At 41.5% G+C, this 13,438-nt stretch overlaps 1 protein-coding gene across 1 annotated transcript in view; it reads left to right on the top strand.

Annotated features, from left to right (window-relative positions):
- Positions 1 to 13,438, top strand: part of prkci (protein kinase C, iota) — a 101,862-nt gene that overhangs the window by 18,655 nt on the left and 69,769 nt on the right. The window contains exon 2 of the mRNA XM_048604270.1: positions 12,007 to 12,096. Within this exon, the coding sequence (XP_048460227.1) occupies positions 12,094 to 12,096 (3 nt within the window). The 5' untranslated portion in view covers positions 12,007 to 12,093. The remainder of the gene's footprint in view (positions 1 to 12,006; positions 12,097 to 13,438) is intronic.

Consider the following 13,438-nt stretch of genomic DNA (forward strand, 5'->3'; position numbering starts at 1 on the left):
GTATGTAATACATGTGATTCCAGCCTTTCCCACTCAACTGCAGAGTGAAATCTGTCATATTGTGGTCACTTCCCTCTTGGACATTTTCGTTTCAATGACATCTTTCCCTCATTCTTCTATTTCCACTGAGTACAGACCCAGAATCCTCATATGACAAGGCCTTCATTTGCAGCATCATTCTTGCGAACTTTCTCTGGACCCCTTCAAAGCCCACCAGGTCCTACCATGCCCAAAATCTTTTGCAATACGCCACGTGTGGTTTGACTAGATCCTTGTACAGCCTCAGCAGTACATCCCTGCTTTTAAGTTCTAGCCCTTGCGAAATGAATGCTAACATTGCATTTGTCTTCCTAACTGCCAACTGAACCTGCGTGTTAACCTTAAGAGAGGTTCCCCACAGGTGACTGTGCAAAATTAAAGCACATGGGATAGGAAGTAATGCACTGAATCTTAGAATCCTAAAATATGTGGAAGAAGGCCATTTGGCCCATCGAGTCCACACCGCCCCTCTGAAGAGCATCCCACCTAGACCCATCCTGCTCCCCTGTAACTCTGCATTCCCCATGGCTAACCCACCTAGCCTGCACATCCCTGGACAGTATGGGCAATTTAGCATGGCCATCCACCTAACCTGCACATCTTTGGACGGTGGGAGGAAATCGGAGCACCCAGAGAAAACCCACGCAGACACCGGGAGAGCGTGCAAACTCCACACAGACAGTCGCTCGAGGCTGGAATCGAACCCGGGTCCCTGGTGCTGTGAGGCAGTAGTGCTAACTACTGAGCCACTGTGCCACCCCACTGATGTGGATTAGGGGTGGGATGACAGGCAGAAAACAGTTGAAATAAATATGGCAAGTGGAATATATAATGTCACATTTTTCCACATTATCCACTTTGGTAGGAGGAACAAATGCGTAAGGAATTTTTGAAATAAGGTTGGAAAGTGTAGGTGTAAAAAGGGGACCTAGGTGTCCTGGGCAATAAGTCATTGAAGACTATCATGCAGGTTCAGCAAACTATTAGGGAGGGTAATGGGGCATTAGCTTTTATTACAAGAGGATTTGAATACAGGAGTAGTGAAGTCTTGCTCCAAATGTATAGGAACTTGGGTAGACCACGTCTGAAGCATTTTGTTCTCCTTACTTCAGGAAGGATATTATTGTTGTCAGGATAACCTGACATTTTCCTGGGATGATGGGAAGAGAGATTAGGCAAATTAGGCCAGCATCCTATCAAGTTTCAGAGAATGAGGGGTGATCCTATTGAAGCCCCCAAAATACTTGAGGATTAGACAGGGTTGATGCAGGTAAGATGTTTCCCCTGTTTGAGGTGTCTAGAACCAGGAGCATAATTTAAAACTAAGAGTGTTGCCACTTGCATTTGAGATGAGTGTCCCTACTTCTGGGCCAGGGGGCCTGGATTGAAGTCCCACCTACTCTGAAGGTGTGTCATAACATCTCTGAACAGGTTTTGCTTTTTTTCCCAATTTTGAGAGTTGGTAAGCCAGAGGACTGGGGGCATTTTAAAAGCCAACCAAAGATGATCAAAACATGGGAGAAAGTAATTTTTGCGGGTAATCTTTCAAATAGTATCAAGACAGACAACAGGAGCAGCTTTAAATAAAGAAAATGGAAGAGAGAACAAAAGTGAACATAGGTCCCTTAGAGAATAAGGCTACAGAAATGATGGGGAACCAGGAAATAGAGGAGTTGACGAACATTCAGCAAGCTTGGAATGCTAAGGGGCAAACTGTCACCAGAGGAATAATGCTAGGGAAAACAAATGTGGCTAAATATTGACAAATACCTTGGACCTAGTAGGATGCATAGTAGGATACTGTATTAAGGAGGTGATAGTAGATGCACTGGTAGTAATCTTTGAGGAATCCTTAAAAGTCCCAGAGAAGAGATAACAATCAGATAATTGTTATTAGGAAAATATTAGGATATAATAGCAAAGCATTTGGAAATACTCAAAATGATCAAGCAATATCAGCACGGCTTCATGAATGGGAATCATGCCTGATAAATTTACGAGAATTCTGGTAAATTTGAGGTAACAAGCAGTTTAAATAAGGGGGAAACAGTTTTGGATTTTCAGAAGGCGTTTGATAAGGTACCACCCATTAGGTTCCTTCATAAGATAAGATCCCATGTTGGACGTGGTACATTAATGTGGGCAGAGAATTGCAAACTAATTGAAAGCAGAGTTGCCTCCAATGCCAGTACAGCTTTGAGTTAAGAGGCCTGAATCTGTGCATCATATTCCAGTTATGGTCTGACTGTTGCCTTATGTAGTTTTAGAAAACATCTGGACTTTAATATTCCATTCCCTTTGAAATAAAGGTCAGCATTCTATCTGCCTTCCTTCATTACCCATCAAACTTGGTTGCTACTGGATGCTAACTTTTTAGTGGTTAATGCATGAGGACTCCCAAATCCATTTGCTCTGTTGTTTTCTCCAGACTTTTTCTTTTTAAACAATGTTTAGCTTTTCTATTCTTCCTGCCAAAGTGCATAACATCATATGTTCCCACATTGTATTCCATCTACCAAGGTCTTGTATATTTGCTTAAGATGTCCGTATCCCTGTGTAGACTGTCATCCTCACCTTGCCTTTCCACTTATTTTTGTTATATGCCAGCTTGGATCTACTTGATTCACTTTCCTCATCCACGTTATTAATCGTTTGGACTGTGATGATCTTTTCTGTGATTGTGTCCTTTTCAAATGTGATCATTTGTTTATAGTTTGATCTGAAGATAAGTTTGTTTCATTTAACCAATAAAATATCATTTCATGTGACATTTCCCTAAATAAATTTAAGAACGTGTTATCAGATAACCATGCACATTTTTGTTTTGCACCCACTTGTTATATACTTACAGATGTTATGAAATAAAGTTTTAAAATCTAGTACAGAACACTCCTTTTAAAGGGTCTACAGAAGTGTAGAATGATCAGCTGTGTTTAACTTTGAATCAAAAAACTTGTACAATAGCCCAAATTTTAGATTTAACAAGTGCAACACAGCTTAATTGCTGGGTCATGATGACATTTTCTATACTATCCTCACCATGTTGTTACCTCAAGCTGGTTATCCAGACTTCTTCCTTTTATTGAAAGAATGAAGAAGACCTTAATGGGAAGATAAATGTTCACAAATGCATTTAGGATTCTATTAGAAATATGATGAGGTTGTTCTGCACTTATCTGCATTTTTCCTACATGGAGTGACACAGTCAGTGACCACTGACTTCAATCTAGCCTTGTGTGAGAAATTTTCAAAACCGATCATATGAATTGTGTGCTCATCTGAGCCCTCTAAATTACCACTTCGACAATCTGAGTTCACACTTCTTTGTTCACTTTAGCCAATTTGGAAATATTTTCTTACCAATATTCTTTCCCAAGCATAAATGTGTGTCATCAAGCTCTGAAATTATGATGAGATAGGTTTTAAATTTCTGGTTAGAATTATTGTAGCTGTTTAGTTTTGATGGAAACTTTAAGAGTAGCACATCCTTCCCTAGATAGGGCCCCATTCTGCTCACATTTTCCCACATTGTATTCCATCTGCAGCTTTCCTGCTTCCCCAGTACTACCTGTCCCTCCACCTATTTTGTGTCATCTGTAAACTTAGCAACAATACCCTTAGTTCCTTTGCCCAGTTTGTTAATGTATAACCTGAATAGTTGTGGTCCCAACACTGACCCCTGTGGATCTCCACGTCACCAGCTGCCACCATGAAAAAGGTGTCCTCAAGGAATTCTTGCAGATTTGTCAGTGTCTCCTTGACCAAGCCCCATTTCCAAGTACTTTGCAATCTCATCCTTGGTAATGGACTCTCTAATCTTACCAATGACTGAGATCAGGCTAACTGGCCTATAATTTACTGCCTTACGTTTTGGTTCCCTCCTCTCATTTATTAGTATACATTCTGCATAGTTGTAGTCCAAGGACTGATCCGTGCGCTACCCCACTATTTACTAGCTGTCACCCTTTACTTTCTGTCTGCCAACGAGTTCTCTGTCAATTTCAGTACACCACCCCAAACCTATGCACTCTAATTTTATATGCTAATCTCCTTATTGAAAGCCTTCTGAAAGTCCAAGTAAACCACATCCACAGGCTCACCCCTTAGCAACTGTATTGGAGTCATAGAGTTGTACATCATGGAAACAGGCCATTCGGTCCAACTTGCCCATGCTGATCAGATATCCTAAATAAATCTAGTCGCATTGCCAGCATTTGGCCCATATCCATCTGAACCCTTCCTAAAATTCCAGCAGATTTGTTGAGCTTGATTTATCTTTTGTAAATCTATGCTGTCTCTGTCCATCCTGTCACTGTTTTCCAAGTGTTCTGCTATTAAATATTTTATAATGGACTCTATCATTTTCCCCACTACTGATGTTCAGCTAAGGAGAGTGGTGGAGGAGATAGAAATTGTGTGCATAGTCATCGAGATATACAGCATGGAAACAGACCCTTTGGTCCAACTCGTCCATGCTGACCAGCTATCTTAAATAAATCTAGTCCCATTTGCCAGCATTTGACCCATATGCCTCTTAAACCCTTCCTATTCGTATGCCCATCTAGATGCCTTTTAGATGTTGTAATTGTACCAGCCTCCCCCACATCCTCTGGCAGCTCACTCCACACACCCCTCAATCCTCTGCGTGAAAAATACCCCATAGGCCCCTTTTTAAATCTTTCCCCTCTCTCTTTAAGCCTATGCCCTCTAGTTTTAGACTCCCCCACCCTGGGGAAAAGACCTTGTCTATTTACCCTATTCATGCCCCTCATGATCTTATAGACTTCTATAACGTCACCCCTCAGCCTCTGACACTCCAGGGAAGATTGCCCCAGTCTATTCAGCATCTCCCTATAGCTCAAACCTTCCAACCCTGCCAACATCTTTGTAAATCTTTTCTGAACCCTTTCAAGTTTAAGAATGTTTTTCTATAGCAGGGAGATCAGAATTGCACGCAATATTCCAATAGTGGTCTAACCAATGTCGTGTACAGCTGCAATATGACCTCCTAACTCCTATAATTCAATGCACTGACTAATAAAGGCAAACATACCAAACGCTGCCTTCACTATCCTATCGACCTGTGACTCCACTTTAAAGGAATTATGAACCTGCACTCCAAGATCTCTTTGATCAGCAGCACTCCTCAGGACCTTAGCAGGGCTTATACACTTAATGGTGTGATTTGCCTTTCCAAAAGGCAGCACCTCAATATTTATCCAAATTAAACTCCATCTGCCACTCCTCGGCCCATTGGCTCAGCTAATCAAGATCCCGTTGTACTCTGGGGTGACCTCCTTCACTGTCCACAACACCTCCAATTTAGGAGTCATCTGCAGACTTACTAACCATACCTCCTGTGTTCACATCCAGTCATTTACTTAAGTGATGAAAAGCAGTGGACCCAACACCAATCCTTGTGGCATGCTGCTGGTCACAGGCCTATAGTCTGAAAAGCAACCCTCTACCACTACCCTCTTTCTTCTACGTTTGAGCCAGTTTTGTATCCAAATAGCTGGTTCTCCATATATTCCTTGTGATCTAACCTCGCAAACCAGTCTACCGTGAGGAACCTTGTCGAACACCTTACTGAAGTCCATATGAATCATAACCATTGCTCTGCCATCATCAATCCTCTTTGTTACTTCAAAAAAAACTCAATCAAGTTGGTGAGACATGATTTCCCACGCACGAAGCCACGTTGACTATCCCTAATCTTCTTTGCCTTTCCAAATACTTGTAAATCCTGGCCCTCAGGATTCCCTCCAATAACTTGCCCACTACCATTATCAGCCTCACTGGTCTATAGTTCCCTTGCTTTTCCTTACCATCTTTTCTTAAATAGTGGCACCTCGTTTGCCAATGTCCAGTCTTCCGGCACCTCACCTGTGGCTATCAATGATACAAATATCTCAGCAAGGGGCCCAGCAATCACTTCCCTAGCTTCCAATACAGTTCTAGGGTACACCTGATCAGGTCCCGGGGTATTTATCAAACTTTTATGTGTTTCAAGACGTCCAGCACCACTTCCACTGTAATATGGACATTTTTCAAGATGTTATTTATTTCACACGTTCTTTATCTTCCATAACCATTTCCACAGTAAACACTGATGCAAAATACTCATTTAGTATCTCCCCCTATCTCCTGTGGTTCCACACGTTCGTGACCTTGCTGATCTTTACGGGGCCCTATTCTCTCCCCAGGTATTCTTTTGTCCTTAATGTATTTGTAGGATCCCTTTGGATTCTCCTTAACCCTATTTGCCAAAGCTACCTTACGTCCTCTTTTTGCCTTCCTGATTTCCCTTTTAAGTATACCCCACTGCCATTATACTGTTTTAGGGAACCACTCTATTTCAGCTGTCTATACCTGACACATGTTTCCTTCTTATTCTTGTCCAAAATCTCAATTTCTGTAGTCATCCAGCACTCCCTACACTTAGATATAACACTGTGGAACACAGCAGGCCAGGCAGAATCGGAGGAGAAGGAAAGTTGACATTTCAGATCGGGACCAACCAGCTTTGCCCTTCATAACATGAATATACTGTCACTGGACTCTGGTTGAGTCATTTCTGAAGGCTTCCCATTGTCCAGCTGTCCCTTTTACCTGCAAACATCCGCCGCCAATCAACTTTTGAAAGTTCTTGTCTAATACTGTCAAAATTGGCCTTCAATTTAGAACTTTATCTTTTAGATCCAGTCTATCCTTTTCCATCACTGTTTTAAAACTAATAGAATTATGGTTACTGTCCCCAAACTGCTCCCCCATGGACATCTCAGTCACTTGCCTGGCCTTATTTCCCAGGAGTAGTTCAAGTTTTGCACCTTCTCAAGTAAGTACATTCACATACTGAATCAGAAAATTTTCTTGCACATACTTAACAAATTCCTCTCTGTCCAAGCCCTTAACACTATGGCAGTCCCAGTCAATGTTTGGAAAGTTAAAATCCCCTACCATTAGAACCCTATTATTCTTGCAGATAACTAAGATCTCCTGACAAATTTGTTTCTCAATTTCCTGCTGACTACTGGGGAGAGGGCCGGGGGTGGATTCTGGGAGGTGGTCACAGTACAATTCCAATAAGGTGATCATCATTTCTTATTTCTCAGTTCCACCCAAATAACTTCCCTGGAAATATTCCCAGGAATGTCCTCCCTAAATACGGCTATAATGTTATCCTTAATCAAAAATGTCACTCCCTGTCCTCTCGTGTTTTCCTTTCAATTCTTCCTTTGGCGTCTATACCCTGGAACATTAAGCTGCCAGTCCTGTCTATCTCTGAGCCATGTCTCTGTAATTGCTACGATATCCCAGTCCCGACATAATGACAACATATAATTAAAAAAACCCACTCCACTCACTATCATAGATTTACAAAAGAAAAACAATAAGGTCGCATTTTAAAAAGCACTTAGCTGCTCCCCTGCTGTGAGCTCCCCCACACAAGTTTCTCCAAGGTCAGCTGTGAATTTCACTGTTTGTTCATTTTTCTTAGAACAAACCCCGATGTCCAGAGATACTTGAAACCAGACAGCAAAGGCAGCAGCTGTGCAGGTTACTACTGCATCAGATAGCAGTGCAGGTTTCTTTTTCTGTTTGAATCACTGCCCATGTGGTCACTGCCTTTGTGTCTCTTGCTCCTTTGTAAAGTTGTCTTGCTCCTTTTCCCCCAAAGTTTCAAAACATTGCAACAGCTTATAAAACAGTAGTTACTGCTCCTAGAATTTAAGGAAAACGGCTCCAACATTGAAAATACCTCAAAAAAAAGGAGCAGCTGTTACAGCCACAATTCAAGAAAGAAGCAGAGAGCATTTAGGCTATCCTGATGGGGAACAGACAAATAGAGTGATTGCGCATTATGGTGAAGAGGTGTGGAGTTGGACCAGGAGACTGGGAATCGTTGAACTGATCTGAGGCATTATGGTTGTAATTGGGGAGAGACTGAACAGGCAAGGAAGAAAGTAAACTCAGTGGGGCAAAAACAGACTGGAATGCTGGCTCTGCCAGGGCAGTGCTGTTTGTAAATTTTTGGAAGATGGTAGATGCAGAATTCTGGGTGGTTAAGGAATTAAAGTGTAAAGGTTTGGAGGTGAGTACTCTGGAGGAGATGAAGTCACAAGAATGATCTTTTTCAAACTTACAAGATTATGAAGAGGCTCAATTAGGGACGCCAATGTTATTTACATTGCTGAGAAATCTAGAAGATTTTGGGGGGACAGTGTCTGGTGAAAGAGCTGATAATTAGGACTGAATTGAGTAGAAATCTCTTCATTCAAAGAGCTGTGCATCCTTGAAAATTTCAACTACTGACTACTGTGAATTATGAACCAAAGACAGAAATTGCTGGAAAAGCTCGGCAGGTCTGGCAGCATCATGTTTTGATCAAGTGACCCTTCCTCATAACTGGGTTTCTTGGCCTCACAGTCAATGAAAATAGGGAGCAGATAGAAAAGTGGATTTGAGGCCAATGATCAGTTTTAACCATTTAAATGGTTGAGCAGGCTGAATGAGCTAATGGTCTAATCCTCTGTTTTTCTCGTATTCTTAGTTTCTTATCGCCCATTTGGTTTTTAAGAAGCTTGGCCTCAGGTTGACACCATTGCAGTGCTTGAACTTGTAGAACTGTTGCTGGTTTTGAAAATGCTCCTATTGTTAAATTAAATGTTGCAGATAACTGTTGAAAGGCAACAATTGTTTAGACACTTGCTGAATGAAGCTTTAACTAATCAGAGGAGCTGTGACCTATCAGAATAACTTGGCTGATTTTTCATCACTCTAAAGTAGGCAACTATTTCAAACCAGTACCTGCAGGCAGAAGTCATGATAATTGTTCTTATTGACTTCTGTTACCAGTTTCTGTGTCTGCAGTGCATTATGCTGACATTTATTACCAAAAGTTAAGTTTCTAAAAATGCACACATACAGTATGAAATTTTGGTTGCAAAATTCCTGAAATAGGTCAACTAATAGCATCTGCCATTAGTGAGTGTTGCTCCTGGTTCATTTGGTTACCATGATTTTTGCACTGGGAGTGATATGTGATTGGCAGCATGTCCTCTACAGGGTTATCTGGAAGCTGACTGAATGGGGAAATGACTGTGCATCGTATTAACCAATTATGCTGAAGTGATCTAGTGATGAACAGCTCAGGATTAGAACAAGGAAATGTAATTTGGAATGCTAAATTCAATAGCACATCGGATGCAGGAAATTAAATTGAGGGGAGACAGAAAGAGGGAAATGAAGCAAGTGAATGAAGAGTAAAATGTAAAGAGACCTTAACAGCAATTAATATCTGAAGGAATGAGATGCTGTACGTTTATTAGCAAATTTAAAATGACAGAAGCTGACTGAAACAAAATCAGAAATTGCTGGCAAAACTCAGTAGGTCAGGCAGCATCTTTAGGGAGAAAGCAGAGTTAATGTTTCAACTCCAAGAAATAAAGAACTAAATCCTGGTGAAGAGCCACTGGACTCGAAGCATTAACTCTGCTTTCTCCCTAAAGATGCTACCAGACCTGCTGAGTTCTGCCAGTAAGAACTGCAGATGTTGGGGATAAGTTTTTTGAGAGTAATTAACACTTCATTCAAATAATTTAATGCATCTCACTATATTTGGATGAGAAACTGGACAACAAAATACTGTTTTGTGAAACTCCCAACGCAGCATATCATCCACAGTAAATCATCTGTTGTCTGTATTTAATCAAGCAGCTGCTGTCCCCTGAAGTTGCTGTGTTATTTGCACTTCAATAACGACGAGAATTTAGTCTCCCTATTATTTTGACAGAAGGTAAAAGTCGCCATCGTCCTACCAGACCATAGGGTTGCGCTCTCGTTACGGAGAGTGAGTGAGTACTCGTGGTGATTTAACCTGAAGGTCACCACGCCTCAAGCGAGGGGAGAAGTTGAGGAGGTGAATCCTTCAGGGCTAGTTTGTGATGATTAGTAATGCCAACAGTGTGGGGTAAATTCCTCCCTTGGCTGTGGCTGACGGAACTGCTTCAGCATTGAATGTGTTCTAGCCATGGTCAAAGCCATAGATCATCTGAGTACGTATACTGATAAAATAAAAACCTTGTCCTTGTCTGTTGAATTTTTCTGTAACCATCTGCATGTTGTACCTGTAAATTTGAAGCTGAGTCGCAACCTGATGATTTTTTACTTTATTGCCAGGAGATGGATTAACACAGTTTGTAGATACGTTATCTGGAAATACTAGTCCCATATTAAAGATGCATTAAAAGAAAATTAGAGTTGTTGATATGATGACTTTTTTGCTGTTTCCAAACTCTGGGATCTAGAAAACAAAGTCTAACCAGATAGCAACTAATCAGCATATTTCTCACATGGTGGAATTCATTACCTGTGTCTGGAAGCTGGTCGGGGCATTTCATCAGGCATGGGGGTGTGTTGGGACTGTTTCATGGAGTGCCACCTTCTTGACGTGCTAATTGAGGTTTCACCTCCAGAAATAGAAACACGGCTATTGTGAGATGGATGTTCCTGATTCGAAGGTGCTCAGTGCCTGATTGCCAAACCTACTGAGAGGCAATACTGTGCTTTATCTTTACACCCTCTCTTGCCTTTACCCATATAGCAATACCCCACCATGTGCTTGCTTCTTGTGGCCTGGTTCCCTTAATAATTCTAGGCCTTTGTGCATTGCTGGAAATTGCCACCGTTCCCAGTGGCAGTAGGGGACAATGGAGAAAGGTGGCTGTTAGGTGGTAGGCCTTCCTCCTTTGGATTAAATTCCACCCAGATTTTTTTCACCACTATCCATTGTACCTTTTTCTTCATATGAGGTGGTGTTACTGAACTATAGGAAAGTGTTACATTTCCATTAGTATGGTCCAAAACTATTCTCTTGCAAGACACTTTCAATTCACCACTTCAAATTGCTGTCACAGCACTAGAACTATTTCTTTACCCCATATTATATGCCTTCACACATTATTCCCAGGGAGAGCCCAGTATAGAGTGACAAATCCTCTAATTGTCCCACTGATCTTTCACCAATGAAATAACCAAAGTTTTTGTATTCGCGTTGTTGTTTACTACAATTTCAGTCAAAAAGACCATTCCTACGATGCTTTTTTTTTTGTCACTCTTATCATTAGAATTCTACAGAATTAATGAAGGAAATTCTAAGATCCCTGTTATTGAACGTTGATTCTTGTGGTAAGTTCTTGCGTAGCTCTAAGAGGGCTCCAAAAGGCAATCTGCTTGATGTAACATACCACAAAACTGTCAATAATTTGATATTCTATATTTGATAACTGGCTAACTACTAATTATTAAGAGACAACAAGGTGCAGGGCTGGATGAACACAGCAGGCCAAGCAGCATCATAGGAGCAGAGAGGCTGACGTTTCGGGCCTAGACCCTTCTTCAGAAATGGGAGAGGGGAAGGGGATTCTGAAGTAAATAGGGAGAGAGGGGGAGGCGGATAGAAGATGGATAGAGGAGAAGCTAGGTGGAGAGGAGACAGACAGGTCAAGGAGGCGGGGTTGGAGCCAGTAAAGGTGAGCGTAGGTGGGGAGTTAGGGAGGGGATAGGTCGGTCCAGGGAGGAAGGATGGGTCAAAGAGGCGGGATGAGGCTAGTAGGTAGGAGATGGGGGTGGGGCTTGAGGTGGGAGGAGTGGATAGGTGGGAGGCGGGTACGAGCCGGTACGATTCAAAATCTGAAGCTTCAAAATCTCCCCTCCCCCGACCGGATCCCAAAACCAGCCCAGCTTGCCTCCCCCGTTCCTGAAGAAGGATCTAGACCTGAAACATCAGCTTTCCTGCTCTTCTGATGCTGCTTAGCCTGTTGTGTTCATCCAGCTCTACACCTTGTTGTCTCATTTTTCTTAGAGGTATGAAGTATGTCTGAAAAGATGTTTGCATCAAAGCTGAATGTCACAGCATTATATTCTGAAGATATACATTATGGTGTTGTTCTCATTATTGACTAGGTGACCCCTGCACTGTCTCATCCCAGCTGGAATTAGAAGAAGCATTTCGGCTGTATGAGCTGAATAAGGATTCTGAACTGATCATTCATGGTGAGTTGTAAATCTTTTGACAATCTTTAAATTTTGAAGCATTTCAATTTATAAATAAAAAGTATTGGTTGATTTGTTTGAAAGATATAAAGCTGTCCACCTGTACTTAATTAAACGTACAGATACTGGGTACAGCTTATAGCTGTAAAAGAAAACACTTATTTACGATTTTAGTCTTGTTAGTTTTGAAAAATCATCTATGAACTCAGGTTTATTTTGTGTGTGGGCAAAAAGAGTTGAACCTGTGTTTTGAGAGGATGAGAGAGCAATACCTGTGGAAAAAAAAGCTTAATCCACTTAGTATACAGTAACAGTTCTTTTCTTTGTTCTTGCATAAATGAGCATGTCATTGGAAAGGCCAGTATTTGTTATCTGTCCTAATTGCCTTTCAAACGAGTAGCTTGCTAGGCAGTTGGAAGAGTCTGCTGTGTGGATTTGGAGTCACTTGCAGATTTCCATCCCTAAAGGACATTAGTGAGTAGGTGAGAGTAGCTTTATATCCCAATCTTATTAATCGAATTTAAATTCCACAACTGCAGTGGATTTGAACCATTGTTCTCAGTATTATCGTGCATCTCTAAATGAAACACATGTGTTGTTCCCAAGTGTTCTTGACCATCATTGCTGCCCCCTGCTTAGAGGATGGTATCTATTTGGGATTGAGTTTCTGCCATGTGTCATCTTCAGCATTCCCTCTAAGCTTTCAGTCTGTGTAGCCGTTCCAAAGTTACACGCACGCAGTAATCGGCGTTGGCATGCTGATCATGTTTCAGAAGAGGCTGCTGTGCGCCAGGTTCAGAGGTACACAAAACCATTAAGAATGTTAGAGAGAACTCGGGTCTTCCATTTGACTGAACAGACCAATAGTCTCATTTCAGATATTTTTAGGCAAGTCGGGTAGAACATCCTTTTGAGGTAAGGGGTTCCAGAGAACAGGATTTGCTTCCTTTCGTGAGGCTCAAAGTAGTGCAGCTTACTGGATCAATTATTGTCATTTTGTATGGTTTATAGCTAGTTCCTCTGTCATTGAATCACAATGCATTGGCATTAATGCAAAATGAAGAGTAACTTAATTTTTCTTTGTCCTCCCTTGCAATGCTGGTCACCTGAGAGTTGAGAGAGCAGTGCTTGTTGGGGAGATGTTTTTGCAACTTGATCATAGTGCTCAGTCCGTATAAAGTTGACTTTCAGGTTTCTTTTAACCTGACCAGAGAGCTGACTTCAAGGAGGGTCCTAGAAAATGTTCAGTGGTTCTCATTGACTTGGAGGATAGTTCTTTGTATCTCTGATGCATAGTCAAAGTCTGGTTACAGTACAGGATTGTGGTAAAGCCGACTGATCT

This window comes from Rhincodon typus, chromosome 13 (genome assembly GCF_021869965.1).
Source record: "Rhincodon typus isolate 14 chromosome 13, sRhiTyp1.1, whole genome shotgun sequence".
Lineage (NCBI taxonomy): Eukaryota > Metazoa > Chordata > Chondrichthyes > Orectolobiformes > Rhincodontidae > Rhincodon > Rhincodon typus.